At 28.6% G+C, this 14842-nt stretch overlaps 2 protein-coding genes across 3 annotated transcripts; both read left to right on the forward strand.

The window, feature by feature from the left end:
* Positions 1-161: 161 nt before the first annotated feature.
* On the forward strand, positions 162-9132 carry LOC132928950 (brefeldin A-inhibited guanine nucleotide-exchange protein 1). Its single transcript, XM_060993909.1, has 23 exons — positions 162-565; positions 649-821; positions 903-1043; positions 1106-1498; positions 1564-1706; positions 1774-2008; positions 2073-2242; positions 2307-2675; positions 3567-3726; positions 4264-4421; positions 4498-4742; positions 4810-4961; positions 5442-5570; positions 5626-5926; positions 5986-6113; positions 6176-6644; positions 6703-6863; positions 6951-7211; positions 7313-7448; positions 7517-7683; positions 7770-8079; positions 8145-8395; positions 8462-9132. The coding sequence occupies exons 1-23, from the start codon at positions 442-444 to the stop codon at positions 8588-8590; spliced, it is 4905 nt and encodes a 1634-aa protein (XP_060849892.1). The 5' UTR covers positions 162-441; the 3' UTR covers positions 8591-9132.
* Positions 9133-9977: 845 nt separating this feature from the next.
* On the forward strand, positions 9978-14641 carry LOC132930326 (kelch domain-containing protein 10 homolog). Of its 2 annotated transcripts, none has more exons than XM_060996154.1 (6): positions 9978-10117; positions 10251-10583; positions 12177-12367; positions 12436-12619; positions 12715-13052; positions 13955-14641. In XM_060996154.1, exons 3-6 carry the CDS (start codon positions 12194-12196, stop codon positions 14468-14470), a joined length of 1212 nt encoding a protein of 403 aa, XP_060852137.1. In that variant the 5' UTR covers positions 9978-10117; positions 10251-10583; positions 12177-12193; the 3' UTR covers positions 14471-14641. The 2 variants fall into 2 exon arrangements, with proteins under 2 accessions (XP_060852137.1, XP_060852138.1); XM_060996155.1 differs by having other exon boundaries at positions 12186-12367.
* The last annotated feature ends 201 nt before the right edge of the window (positions 14642-14842 follow it).

Below are 14842 nucleotides of genomic sequence, written 5' to 3' on the forward strand. Positions count from 1 at the left end.
CTGCAGCTTTAGGTTTATATACTTGTGGTGGACTAAATGATCGTCCGGTCTGGTGACTGATAACCGCGTACTAGTGTCGCCATCTATAGCTACGGTTCGCCGCTAATACCCAAGACGACTGTTATCTTACGATGGTCGTTATCACCTATCGGACATCCAGTTGGAACTTGGGTCTTGGTGACTAAATTGATATATTTTACAATATTATTATTATGCCTAAAAATTAGAATATTTTGCCGCCGCGGTGATGCAACGATTGTTAAATACCACCACCGCTTCTTTCCGCGTTAATTGTAAATAGGTAATTGAATCGATTCTGCAGTATTGTTCTGTACACGCACGCCATTTATTCCGCCGCAATAACCGCTCACCCGGCAGCAGATTCCATCCCCGTACGTCGTCGGCGACACTGATGGTCGCCCCCGCCCGTTACAGGTTAACATGATCAAGAGGTCCAACGCCAAAGAGATGTTCATCATACGCGCGTTGGAGAAGATTCTCGGGGACAAGGATGTCAAGAAGTCGTATCATGCCGAGTTGAGGAAGGAATGCGAAGCCGCACTGCGTAAGTAATATTCATTCAATTGCAAAGGTGAATGTTAGTAACGCCACTGAATTGATTCATATATGTTTTTTTATACGTTATAGAGAGCATAAAATCTGAGTGCCAAGCTGAAGAGAAGACAGATGCATCATCTGCCTTGCCCCTGCCCAAAGATGGCAGTTCGGCTATATCGGCAGAGAAATACTTCAGACCATTTGAATTGGCTTGTCAAAGTAAGTCTCCTCGAATTGTCGTTACTTCATTGGACTGCTTACAAGTAAGTCTATTTTTACTAATTTTGTCAATACAAAAAATATGATTTGTGAGTTACATAATGCTTATTGATTGATGATTTCAGAAACTCATTGCATATGGTCACTTAACTGGCAATTGTACCAATGGCACGGGCAAGCCATTAATTGATAAAATTGTAGAAACTATTTGTGATTGTTTCACAGGTCAACAAACAGATGAAGGAATTCTATTACAAATCATTAAAGTAAAAATATTTTATAATTTTAATTTTTGATTTATTGTGTATTTTTTATATATTTTTTCCAGGCACTATTGACTGTAGTTACAAGTCAACATGTTGAAGTGCATGAAGCAACAATTTTAAAAGCAGTTAAAACCTGTTATAATATTTATTTAGCTAGTAGAAATTTAGTCAACCAGACAACAGCTCGAGCTACTCTTACCCAAATGTTGAATGTAATCTTTACTCGCATGGAAATGCAAGCAATGGAGGCAGAAGTGCCTAAGTATGAGTCAGAAATTGTAGAGTCATGTGAAGTCGATGAAACAGTTCAGAGTGATGATTCAGTTAATCCAGATATTGATGAAAGTACTATTTGTGACATTATCAATGACATATGTGATTCTGCTATACAAAGTATTGATCAAGGTAACAAAACAAGAGAATTAGCCCAAGATATTGTTAGATCCATGTCTCAAGTAAGTAATTTATTATTTGTTGAATTAATAATATACATATTTATACTTAATACCTAATTGTTTAGGAGAGTTTGGAAACTACAAATGAAGCTGAATGTAAAACAATTGCATCTTTTAATCATATTTTACAAAAGGATGCTTTTCTAGTTTTCCGATCTTTGTGTAAGTTATCAATGAAACCATTGCCTGAAGGAACACCAGATCCAAAGTAAGTATTTTTGTTTAATGTTTTATTAAATAATTTGTTTATATTGTTATTAACAACTTATTTTAAGGTCTCACGAACTACGTTCAAAAATCTTGTCTTTACATCTTTTATTATCCATTTTACAAAATGCTGGACCTGTGTTTCGAACCAATCCAATGTTTATAACAGCAATCAAACAGTTTTTATGTGTTGCTTTATCTAACAATGGCACATCATCTGTACCTGAAGTATTTGAACTTTCACTAGCTATATTTTTATCCCTGCTATCACGATTTAAAACGCATTTAAAAATGCAAATTGAGGTAAGCAAAAAAAGAAGTCATGTTAATTTAATGTGATTGTTATGTTTAAAATTTTGGTTAATAGGTATTTTTCAAAGAAATATTTTTGAATATTTTGGAGACTTCAAGTTCAACCTTTGAACACAAATGGATGGTTATTCAAGCTTTAACGCGTATTTGTGCTGATGCTCAAAGTGTTGTTGATATGTATGTCAATTATGATTGTGATTTGTCTGCGGCAAATCTTTTTCAAAGGTAAACGTTAAACTGTTATTAATAACGAATAAAAGTAATATTTAATATTTTATTTTTTTTTTAGGTTAGTTGATGATCTTTCTAAAATTGCACAAGGTCGTCAAGCAATAGAACTAGGTGCGACCCTAAATCAAGAAAAATCCATGCGTATTCGTGGTCTTGAATGTTTGGTGTCAATATTGAAGTGCATGGTAGAATGGAGTAAAGATTTATATGTTAATCCTAATTCTCAGACTAATCTGGGTCCCGAAAGAAATGTACGCGAGTATGATGCCAATGAGTCAGCTGTTACTCAGGACAGTCTTAACTCATTTGATGGCAGTGAATCTAGTTTAACATCAAATAGTTCTGGTAACAAAGAAGCTCCAGATATGCCTCAACAATTGCAAGTGCTTAAACATCAAAAAGAAGTCTGGGAAACAGGCATACTTATGTAAGTCTGAAAATAGTTTTATTGAAATCAGCTTTGGTTGGTTAAGCTAAGGTGGAACCTTACATAAAATTTGAATTGAATAACATTATTTTGTATACTGTTTAGCAAATTTTTCAAATCGTATTAGATCCTTCATTAACTTTTTAACAGAATGTTCACTTTTTTAAATAGTAAATACATAAATATTTAAAAGAATATTAGAAAACTTATTTTTTCTTTACCTGCTCGCAATAGCAAATTATTGTTTAACAAAATCAATATTGGATAGTTAGCTTTTTTTTAACTTTAGAATAAAAAAATAACTTATTATTAAACTTAAGAGAAAAATATTATAGGTTATTATTAAAGGCACCTCAAAGGTTTTTATTTTAATTTTTAATTGAATGTCAAATTGAAAAATATTATAATTTTAAAATTCCCATAAGTTAGGAATCTTGTCTGTGTTTCTATGTTGGCTTTTTCATGATATTTTAATGTTTAAATGAGATATGAGCATTTTTAAATTGTGATATATCAAAAAAAAAGTCAACGTACAAGTGTCTGTTAAATTATTTGCTTGTTGTCACGTGTGTGTTTTTATATTTTATGCATGGTTAATGTATGTATTTTTATTTAATTCAAAATTTAAATGTTCTTAAAATGAATTTAAATGGATAAAGTTGTTTTATTGTTGAATATGTCATTTTTATGTTAGAAAAGTAATATGTTTATTAAACACCGATCCTACTATTATTTTGTCAGTTATTACTTAAAAAAAAAATTATTTTACTGTACATGGTTGTTTCATAGATGATAGGGGTTAATACGCATAGGTCACCTCAATTGAAAAATATAATAATAACAGCTTTTGATTGAAATATATAATATTTGTTGATAACTGATACATTTCAGGTTTAATCGTAAACCCAAACATGGTATAAACTTCCTTCAAGAACAAAAGCTTCTTGGGACTAGTCCTTCAGACATTGCAGAATGGTTTCATGTTGATGAAAGATTAGATAAAACAGCTATTGGAGATTTTCTTGGAGAAAATGAAGACTTTAACAAAGAGGTAAAGTTATAATCATTTATGGTTTATATATCTTAGATACATACAATGAATAGAATTGCATATGACATACATAATTTATGTAGATATGATCAACAAGTTCCTTATTTATCACATATTATATGTACCAGTAGGTAGTTGATAACCTAATTGCATTGACATAATATGAACATCATTATTTCAGCTATGTAATAAAAAGTGTCTTAACATAGCACAATATTTTCTTCTAATTAACTTTTTAAGGAAATAGTGGCTAAAAGGTAGAAAAGATTTTAATTTGAAATTTCTATCCCTATCATTTAAGTAGGTCATTACACTCTTAAATATGTTCCATGTATGTTTAATGTTTATACTAATAGTTCCCAATTGGTCTATGCCTCCATCTGAAAAAGAAAATATCACACCCAATGGTGGAGGTACATAACCCTTGTTTTCTCTGGATACAACAACCCATCTATTTATTGTATATAATACAAGATATATTTTATATTTATTATTATAATTTAAAATTTGTCATTATTATTAATTTTTGTATTTTAGGTTATGTACTACTATGTAGATCAAATGAATTTTGTTGGCAAAGATGTTGTTACAGCATTGCGATTTTTCCTTGATGGATTTCGGTTGCCAGGTGAAGCTCAAAAAATTGATAGATTATTGGAAAAATTTGCCAGTAGATGGTTTGAGTGCAATCCAAAGTAATTATTTTATAGCTTAACTTTTTTCATTAAATTATTTAAAAAAATACTACTTTTATATTATGTTTATTCTCAGCAATGGGCTCTTTGACAGTGCTGATACACTGTATGTGCTTTCCTACTCAATCATAATGTTAACTACAGATTTGCATTCTCCACAAGTCAAAACTAAAATGACTAAAGAGCAATATATAAAAATGAATAGAGGCAGTTGTATATCTGATAATAAAGATTTACCGGAGGAATACTTGAGTAAAATATATGATGACATTGCTGGTCATGAAATTAAGATGAAATCAACAGTAAAACCGGGGAAACAATGTATATATTATGAATGATTAAAACTATGTGAATATTGCTAACCTAATTTGTTTATTTTATGCATTAGTAATACCAAATGAAAAGAGACGGAAAGTATTATGGAATATGGAAATGGAAGCTATAGCAGTAGCGGCTAAAAATCTTATGGAATCAGTTAGTCATGTTCGAGCACCATTTACTGAAGCTAAACATTTGGAGCATGTTAAACCCATGTTTAAGGTTTGATCTTTTAGCCAATATTTTTTTTAAAACTATTATAATCAATATTCACAACTTAGAATACTTGCTTACTTTTATTACTTTACATAAAATTTAATGGAGAGCTATTGAAATATATTTCGTTGCTACAAGATTAAATGTATCATTTGAAAGATTTTAATTTTTCTCATCTCAAGGATTTTTAATGCTTTTTCTAGTTATTTCTGCTTATTTTTTCTATTTTGAGATGATGCAGGAGGTAGCCACAGACATAAACTAATGCATTATTAAAGTATTATAAAAATATACTCAGCATGGGCATAATTACTTAGTATTTTATAATCTAAAAGAAAATATATGGACCTTATTTTTTATTTTTGGAGTTTGAAAGAGATTTGCTATTTTGATTATATTGATGATTTTTAATAGATTATTTTGATAATTTAAGGTGCTTTAAGTCTCTACCTTGTTTATAAAATACAATTATTATTTCATTTCTAGATGACATGGACACCATTTTTGGCAGCCTTCAGTGTTGGTCTACAAGATTGTGATGATCTAGAAATAGCAATGTTGTGTTTGGATGGCATACGATGTGCTATTAGAATTGCTTGTATTTTTCACATGACTGTAAGTTCAAGTGACACATTTTATTTTGTAAAAAATAAATATATATTTATTTTAGTTGGAACGAGATGCCTATGTCCAAGCTTTAGCACGTTTTACTTTATTGACTGCCAATTCACCTGTGACTGAAATGAAAGCTAAGAATATTGAAACAATTAAAACTTTAATAACTGTTGCGTACACTGATGGAAATTATCTAGGCACTTCTTGGCTAGATATTATCAAATGTATATCACAATTAGAACTTGCTCAAATGGTGGGCACTGGAGTTCGACCACAATTTTTATCACAAGTTATTAGCAAAACTTATCCTCCTATTGAAGCTCTTAGTCAAAAATTAAACTTTTCCACATTAGATTGTAAGTTTTATACTATTTGTTTTTATTATATTATATTACTTATAACTTTGGGTCTTTAGCTAGTGGTAAAGGATCAATAGGAGAGACAAGTAGTCAGAGTGTTGTTGTTGCAGTAGATCGTATATTTACTGGCTCTACAAGACTTGATGGAGATGCCATTGTGGAGTTTGTTAAAGCATTATGTCAAGTATGTAGATTTTGTGTTAAATAATAACATTAAATGATGCATTATCAAAATTTCTCTTTTAGGTTTCTATTAATGAATTAGCTAACTCAACAAATCCCCGTATGTTCAGTTTGCAAAAAATTGTGGAAATTTCCTATTATAATATGGGGCGTATTCGACTCCAATGGTCAAGAATGTGGCAAGTACTAGGTGAACATTTTAACCGTGTAGGCTGTTATCCAAATGAAGATATTGCAACTTTTGCCCTGGATTCACTACGCCAATTATCCATGAAATTCATTGAAAAAGGAGAGTTTGCTAATTTTAAATTTCAAAAAGATTTTTTGCGTCCATTTGAAATAATTATGAAGAAAAATCATTCCCCAACCATTAGGGATATGGTAGTTAGATGTATTACTCAAATGGTAAATTCACAAGCAGCTAATATTAGATCTGGGTGGAAAAACATATTTGGTGTATTTCATTTGGCGGCTTCTGATCAAGATGGAGCTATTGTTGATATGTCATTTCGTACAACACAGCATGTGATCAGTAAGTTACTATAAAATAACTATTTTTCCAGCATTTTTATTTTTGCTTTGTTGGATAGACTTATTTTATAAACAAAATTGCATAATTATGATGGAATCATTCCAAGATGCTGTAAAATGTTTATCCGAATTTGCATGTAATGTTGGTTTCCCAGAAATCAGTATGGAAGCGATACATTTGTTGCGTACATGTGCTGATTGTGTTCATGATAAACCTCAAGTAAGTTTAGTATTAAAATAAATCAGAATAAATCATACATCATTATAATATGTACTTAATATTTTATTATTTTCAACTCTGTTTTAGATATTTGCAGAACATTTTTCTGAAGAACCACATTCTCTTGAAGAAGATGGTGTGTGGGTACGAGGGTGGTTCCCATTGTTATTTGAATTGTCGTGTATTGTTAGTCGATGTAAACTAGACATTCGTACTCGTGCCTTGACTGTACTTTTTGAATTGGTTAAAACTCATGGAACTGTTTTTAAATTAAACTGGTGGAAAGACCTTTTCAATGTGCTATTCCGTATATTTGATAATGTGAAACATCAAGAACACAGCGTTGAGGTAATAATTTTTTAAGTTTTTTTTTAATATTTTTGTACCATTATATACTACTCTCATTATATTACTCTTATTTAACAATAAAAATAATGTGTTAACATTAGAGGATTGAATGGATGACAATCACTTGCAATCATGCACTGACATCAATTGTAGATGTTTTTACACAATACTTTGATATATTGTGTGCTATTTTGTTGCAAGATTTGTATGCTCAACTTCAATGGTGTATTCAACAAGGTATAATCTATAAATATGTTTATTTCACTTTAAAATTTTTTTTATTAAAATATTATCTTATATCACAGACAATGATCAGTTAGCTCAGTCTAGTACATACTGCTTAGAAAATTTGATAACATCTAATGGTTCAAAATTTGATAAAGTGAATTGGGATTGTACTTGTCAGACAATTGTGTCAATGTTTGACAGTATGATGCCAAAACCATTAGAGGAACAGGATATAAGGTCCGAAGTATGTACATTAAATGTTATTTATAAACATAATAATTTTGATGAGGCATTTATTTTTTATTAATGTAATTATTATTTATTTATCAGCCTGTTAAACCAGACATCTTAATTACTGCAAAATGTGCTATTCGCCTTGAGCTTATCCGCACTGTGGATAATATTGTGTTCTTCCCCTCCACGTCGCGTAAAGAGGATCAAGAATACTTAGCATTAGCTCAAAATACTACAATCAATCAAAATACTGAAATAATGGAACAACAACAAGAGGAACAAGGAATGTATAGTAACTTGAGTTCTGAACATTTGTTTATGTTAACTGATTGTCTGTTGCGTGTTCATAATTATACCAAACAATATAACTACACATTATTACAAAACATTCCACAGCGAAGTTATGGTATGTGAAAAATCATAAAAATTAATTTTTAGTATTTTTTTATTTTTTTATTTATACTTTTACAGTTAATGACGATATATCAAATATGTTGACGCAAGAAACTCAAAGTATAGCTTGCGTATTGAGAATAGCACTAAAAGCTATATGTGATGAGTCAAGGCGTGTGCATTGGGCACATGCTCAAAATGTGGCTAGTACTGTTGTTAATGATTCTTTTCAGTATTATTTATCATTGAACAATCATTACCATCGAACTTCATGGAATCCTATTTTATTGCTCATATTTACAAAACTATACAAATTACCTGAAGACAAGGTATATTCAAATTTTTTTAGCTCTGTATATTATTTATAGAAACAAAACTTTAATTATTTATTTCAGTTTGCTGTCCAATCTTCTACACACTATCCTCTGTTATGTGAAATGATCAGCATTGATCTAAAACCTGAACTAAAAACTGTCCTTGGCAGAATATTTTCACGCATTGGACCCGTTTTTAAAATAACGTAACAATACATTAGCCACTGAACTGTTACATATTTTATTATATTTTTAATCATTTATATGAGGTTTATATTTATTGCTCACTAATTACTATTATAGTCTTGTTATACAAAGGTTATGATCACCAGAGCATTCTAAAGGCTAATAGCACACACTCATTGATTACAACTATATTATATGATAAATAAAAAAGAACTCTGTGTTTGTTTTTACTTATATTACTATTTTCAATTATTATTGTTAACTTTGTACACGATAAATATATAAACATTGTGTCGGAGTATATTATTATTTATTGTGTCACTTGTTTTTTTCTAATGAATGTGATTAAATTAAATGTAGATATAGTTTAATAATCCTTATAAGTTATTTTAATATCTATAGTTTTATAATTATTGTATTATCTAAACTACTAGAATGTGCTGATACAACCGTCCCAAAATATATAATATATTTTTCATCTTGTGAATTTTGTTTTATAAGAATTTCACTTTGTGAAAGTCACTGATTGTTTACTATGTGTCTTATTAAATGTTTGTTATATTTTATCTGTTATCGTATAATTTTATTTAAAAATGTCTACAATATAAAATCGGAAATTTTTTTTTTTGAATTTCTGACTATTCACTCATTGAGCATAATTATTATTTTAAGTTATACATGGCTATTCTATGGTACAAGAAAAAAAAACCACAATGGTGATGTAATAAATACTAAAAATCTATGATTGTATGGAATATGAACTTAAAATGATTTATTCTCAAAATAGCTGGATAATATTAAGTGAACTTATTTTGTACATAAATGAAGTACTGGGTATGTGATCACCTTACATTTTGTAATTAATATTAAATGTTTTATTACTTAGAATATTTTAAATTAGGTATTCAAAAATAAGCAAACTCTTGACATTGAATCCAAGAACAATTAATATCAATTTACTTAATTATACATTGTATTTTAATATTGGCGTCAGTTAATCTTTTTTATGTTAGTCTTAGTAGTCTGTACATACATATATGGTGCTAGTATTCCTTATTAGTTATTACTCGTACTTTTTTGTTAGATCTGCTAAAAAAGTAAGGTTTATTGGGTAAGAATACATTTTAGGTAATCTCAAGTTTGAACTCCCAAAAACACAACGAGCCCTATAAATTCTATTCTCAAAAACATGCCCATCTACTTAAAAATATAATTTTTTTATACTTGTGTGTTAAATCGTGGTAGCAACCCACAAGTATCAAATACCAATAATAATATTGGTCTAAGTTAAGTACACTGAACACTTGTACTAGTTGTACTTATATAAACATTAGACAATTTATACTCTATAGTCCATGTACTATCGCCAAGCGTTATAAATTAATTCGTGGCGGGAACCGATTTGTTTTCAATACAGATGTTATCACAGATTTTACTATATGTCTGTGGAGTATGGATTATTATGGACTTGAGAAGATATCATATAAATTAATAATAATCATAACACTATTTCGGATGTAGCTGCACAAACCATTAGAACATCAGGATCAGGTCGTCTAAATATACCTAATTATAATATTATATTATTATTATATTTTTAATTTTATATTATGTCCATTTCCATGATTATATATTATTATCATTGTTGAGTGATAATGTGATATTTTCGTATTCCAATTTCCAGCTGTTGCAGGTTTGTGAAAACTGGAAATTCACCAATGTGAATAGTGAACGCTAAATTTAGTGAATTGTGGTGTATTGCGGTCCTCGGATTTCGGTAGCAGTTCCACTTGGGTCATCACATGTTAAATAAACCATTTATTTAGTCATGGGCCATCAATCATCAGTCATCACTCATCCGGTCATCGACTGACGCATTCTTCGGATCTTTAATCTGGATTCCGGTTATTGTCTTCGATGTTTATCGGATATCGAAAAATGTCGTGTCGGCTCATCGCACAATTCCAATAACTCGTTTTACCAATTACATGATATCGCAACTTGTTAAATAAACCTAGTAAGAATCGTCTTCAACACGCTTACTTATTCTGTTACTATTCACTAGGTACCATTTTTGTGGTGTATTAACTACAAATAGTAGCATTATTTTTTGTGACATTCTGATCTATTGGCTAGATAGTTGTTAGTCATCTTTATTCCATGGAGAAAATGTTACAGTTGTCTGTGACATTAGTTATAAAATGTGTAAAACTTACCCTCACCCCTTAGTGAGGGATGGTATTGATGTCGAGTAAGATTCTCCACTAAAAAGTACGGGTTTATAATACCAATTACCTATGACAATTAAACCTATGATTTACCAAGCACACCACCTCCAATCTTCTTCAATAATGAAATTAATTACTCAGTCTGATTTTTAGAATTTTTAAATATACTTACAGATCATATTTTAAAATTATTAATATTTTTTTTTTACTACTTAAGGAATGTCCTGTGAAGATAAAAACTTTAATTTTTCAAATGAGAACTTCACTTTTCAACATTTTAACTCTAAACTATTTAGTGAATAGATCTTTTGAAAATGTTGAGGTGAGGTATCATAATAAAAACTAGTAGTTTATAAGTTCTTCAACTGTGGTTAATAGATTTATGATTTTACATTTAGAAGATATTGAGGCTACAATGATTTAAGAATGTAGTAATTTATATTAAACCATTAATATTTATAATTTATTGAACATTTTCAAGTGAATAAATATTGGAACCAATATTACATCAATTTTATATTTTTGAAAAACCATTTTTAAGGACTTTTATCATTACAATATAAAAATTGTATCAACTAAAAAACTGCTCATTCTAATCTTGCATTAAGTACATCAGCATTTTAAAAAACAAGTGTCTATCTCCATAGGACACTCCTAAGTAATACAAAAAAACTTAAAAATTTGAAAATAATATGGTCTTTTAGTATACTTGTGAATTGTAAAAATGATATAGGTGTTATTACAGGAAAAAATTGGTGTGTGCACTGTGCATACTTGGTGAATCACTATTTTTTTTTTTTTTAAGCAATATCTGTGTTATTATTTAATTCTGTATGCTATATGCAGTATAATATCAATTGTATATTTGAGGCATAATTAAAATTAATGCTGTAACACATAGCTCCTATAACACAATTGACTTGTTATATTAGATATGATACTCACTTAATTATCATATTATTAAATCTAAACGGTTGTCTTATGGTATTAATATGGTTACAACAAACATCAAGGTAAGCATTTAAACTGTTTGAGGTGCTTCAACTGAAATTATTGCCATCTTTTATTACTTGGACTTTTTCATTTAACTTGTTATATAATATATTTGTAACCTTTTAAATTTTAATGCCATATTTTTTACTATATTCGATAAGATTTTTTTATAAAATAGTTGCCTATAATAATTATTCATTATGAGTTTTATTCAATTTATGATCAGAGAATTTGTTAACAAAAAACTATCAAAGTATGATCTAAATTTTTTTAATAAAATAAAAATCTGACAGCATTTACTGATAAATAATGAATAGTAAATGATAATTACCAAATTGAATTTTAGTTTGTTCTACATTTAATGTATCTCTTTCATAATTATTCTACAGAGACTTTAGATCATAACATGGCGACATCAATGGAATACAGATTTAAGCATTTAGTGTTTGATATACATCCTAAGAACCCGCCAGAATGGGACCGTCCTCTTTGTGTAATTGATCAGGGGATCGCATGTAATGATGACTACTTGTTTAAATACAACCGCTATCGAAAGCATTCTACAAAGAATAAGTCTAAGGTTTTTATTTTAAATTGTTGAATTACTACTGTTATATAATAAGTAAACAATATTTTCTTACATTTTAGGAACTGGCTAATGAAACTCTAAAGAGATATAATTTTATCGCCGATCGTTGGGAAAAAATAAAATGCAAGAATTTGCCAACATATTTTAAGTTAACTTCAATTTTGTTGTCTGGCAATTTAATTATTATTCATGGTGGAAAAGACTTTGAGTACATTAACAAATACACTTTTCAACTTTTCATTGGTATTTATTATTAATTTGTTTATAAACATTTTAAATTTTAATATTACTATATTTAAAATATTAATTTGTTTCATCCATAAATATTTTGTACTTAGGAAATTTGGCAAAAAAAAATCAAAACAACTGTGTAGAATTTGAAGAGATTTGTTCTACAGATGAAATACCCATCACTGAGTATGGTCAACCAGTTCTTATAGACGGACAATTTGTATATTCTCTCAATGGAACATCTGAATATCAAAATGAAATGGATGTTTATAGGCTTGATTTGTGTACTAAAAAATGGCAGTTATTATGTCAAGCTCGTGGTCAATACCCAAGAACTGATGAAAGTCTTAGACGTGAAGTGGCCTTTTATGACAATCATTTGTACATGTTTGGTGGTGCTCATGTGATGATTCTACTTAAGAATATGTTTCTAGACACATTTGAAGTAAGTCTTACTTGAGTAGTCTATTTTAAAAATGGCTAAAATTGATTATGAACCAAAAAATTAATATTATTTAATATTATAATTTTAGTTTTGTCATAAAAAATTGTTTTAAATTTAGCTAAAAATTTCAAAAACTTATCTTCTATTGACTCTATTGAATCCAAATTTATAATCTATGTATGTGTTTTCATATAATTTATTATAATAAATTCTTAATTGTTTAATATTAAAGTTTAACCATTTTAGTTTACGTATATATACAATATGTTTATGAATACAGTTGTAGGAATTCTCATTCAAAAAACTTAATTTCAAAACAAATTATATTATTTATACTTCATAAGATCTAAAACTAGTCATCTAAAATCATTTTTCTTATATAGTTATGTTTGATTTAAAGTTTTTGACATATAGATATAGTAAACAAATATATTAAAATATAGAGTAAATTGTATGTTGTATCCAAAATTGTGTTAGGCATTTATTAGTTATTTCTCATTTTCCTAAAATTTCCGAATAAGTAGTTATAGAAACTTGCTACTTGTTTAATCATTGTAATAAAGATTATACTAAAATAGTAATGGTACTATAATAGTTAATTATTTTTAGTTATCATCTGAGTCAGGTGTATAAAAATTGCATTGTCCTACCACCCAAAAATTATTAGGTTCATGTGATACTGGCTTTAGATTAGATTTGTATGAGTATTATACATTTATACCCATTACCCATTATATTGATCATATTATGGGTGATGGTACAAAAACATTTTCAAACTTTAGGTAGAGCAATTATAAACCATTACCAAAGTAATTTTTGTTTAATTTAGATATTTATACAATTTTAATAAATTAATGATATTCAGTTTTTTATATAACTTTTAAAATATTTTATTTTTCAAGGAAATACAAGTGTTTGACATATCAACTAATAAATGGGAATATTTTAAAACTTTGCCTGATCTCCAGAATTCATCGTCATCTTATCCTGCAAATCGCTGTTATTATGGATGGGCACAATGTGCAACCCAACCAGAATATGTGTATATGAGTGGTGGCTCTGATAACGTTAACTTTTTCTCAGATATTTGGCGTCTGAATCTTACTACTCTTCAGTGGTGTAATCTTACGCCATGTAAACTACCCAAATCCATGTTTCTTCATTCATCTACTGTTGTACCTTCTGGTCGCATCTACTACTATAATGGAATAGTTAGTACTGAATCAGTTGATATACATCAGAAAGATGACATACTGTGTGCATGGGTGAGAATCCCAAAATTAAAGGCTATGTGTTGGGATGCTATGTTATACTATTTCAAAAATCAAATGTTAAAATCATCTCTAGAAGACTTAAAGAATTTGGGGTTACCATTAGAGTATTATGAAAGCATAATTAAAGCCAAAACTTTAGTATAAATATAATGAATAATTTATGTATTTTATTCATATTTCATCCTATTTTAAATGTAAATTTATAATTTAATAATTTATTATTTTTAACATAAATAATGTATTTATATATATTTATTTAAATTTGTATTACTATTTATGTACAAATATTTTAAATTAAATATTTTGCATTCATCGTGTAATGTTTATTTATTATTATAGGTAATATAGTTGTCAAGTGTTTATATTTATGGTTTGTACAAATTCACATTTCATAAAATAACTACCTATACATGCTATTTTAATTGCTGATGCCAATGAGCTATAAACATTTTTTAGCATATTATCTATATTCTATGTTAAAATGTTCCTATTGTTGACCATTGAAAAAACAACCCT

This window comes from Rhopalosiphum padi, chromosome 4, assembly GCF_020882245.1.
Source record: "Rhopalosiphum padi isolate XX-2018 chromosome 4, ASM2088224v1, whole genome shotgun sequence".
Classification (NCBI taxonomy): Eukaryota; Metazoa; Arthropoda; class Insecta; order Hemiptera; family Aphididae; genus Rhopalosiphum; species Rhopalosiphum padi.

Coding starts and splice junctions, on each gene's coding strand:
- LOC132928950 (XM_060993909.1), top strand. CDS start 442: ATGATCAAGAGGTCCAACGCCAAAGAGATGTTCATCATACGCGCGTTG. Junction 2,243..2,306: donor GCGGCAAATCTTTTTCAAAG/GTAAACGTTAAA, acceptor TTTTTTTTTTAG/GTTAGTTGATGATCTTTCTA. Junction 4,422..4,497: donor TGGTTTGAGTGCAATCCAAA/GTAATTATTTTA, acceptor GTTTATTCTCAG/CAATGGGCTCTTTGACAGTG.
- LOC132930326 (XM_060996154.1), top strand. CDS start 12,194: ATGGCGACATCAATGGAATACAGATTTAAGCATTTAGTGTTTGATATA. Junction 12,620..12,714: donor CACTTTTCAACTTTTCATTG/GTATTTATTATT, acceptor TTTTGTACTTAG/GAAATTTGGCAAAAAAAAAT. Junction 13,053..13,954: donor TGTTTCTAGACACATTTGAA/GTAAGTCTTACT, acceptor TTATTTTTCAAG/GAAATACAAGTGTTTGACAT.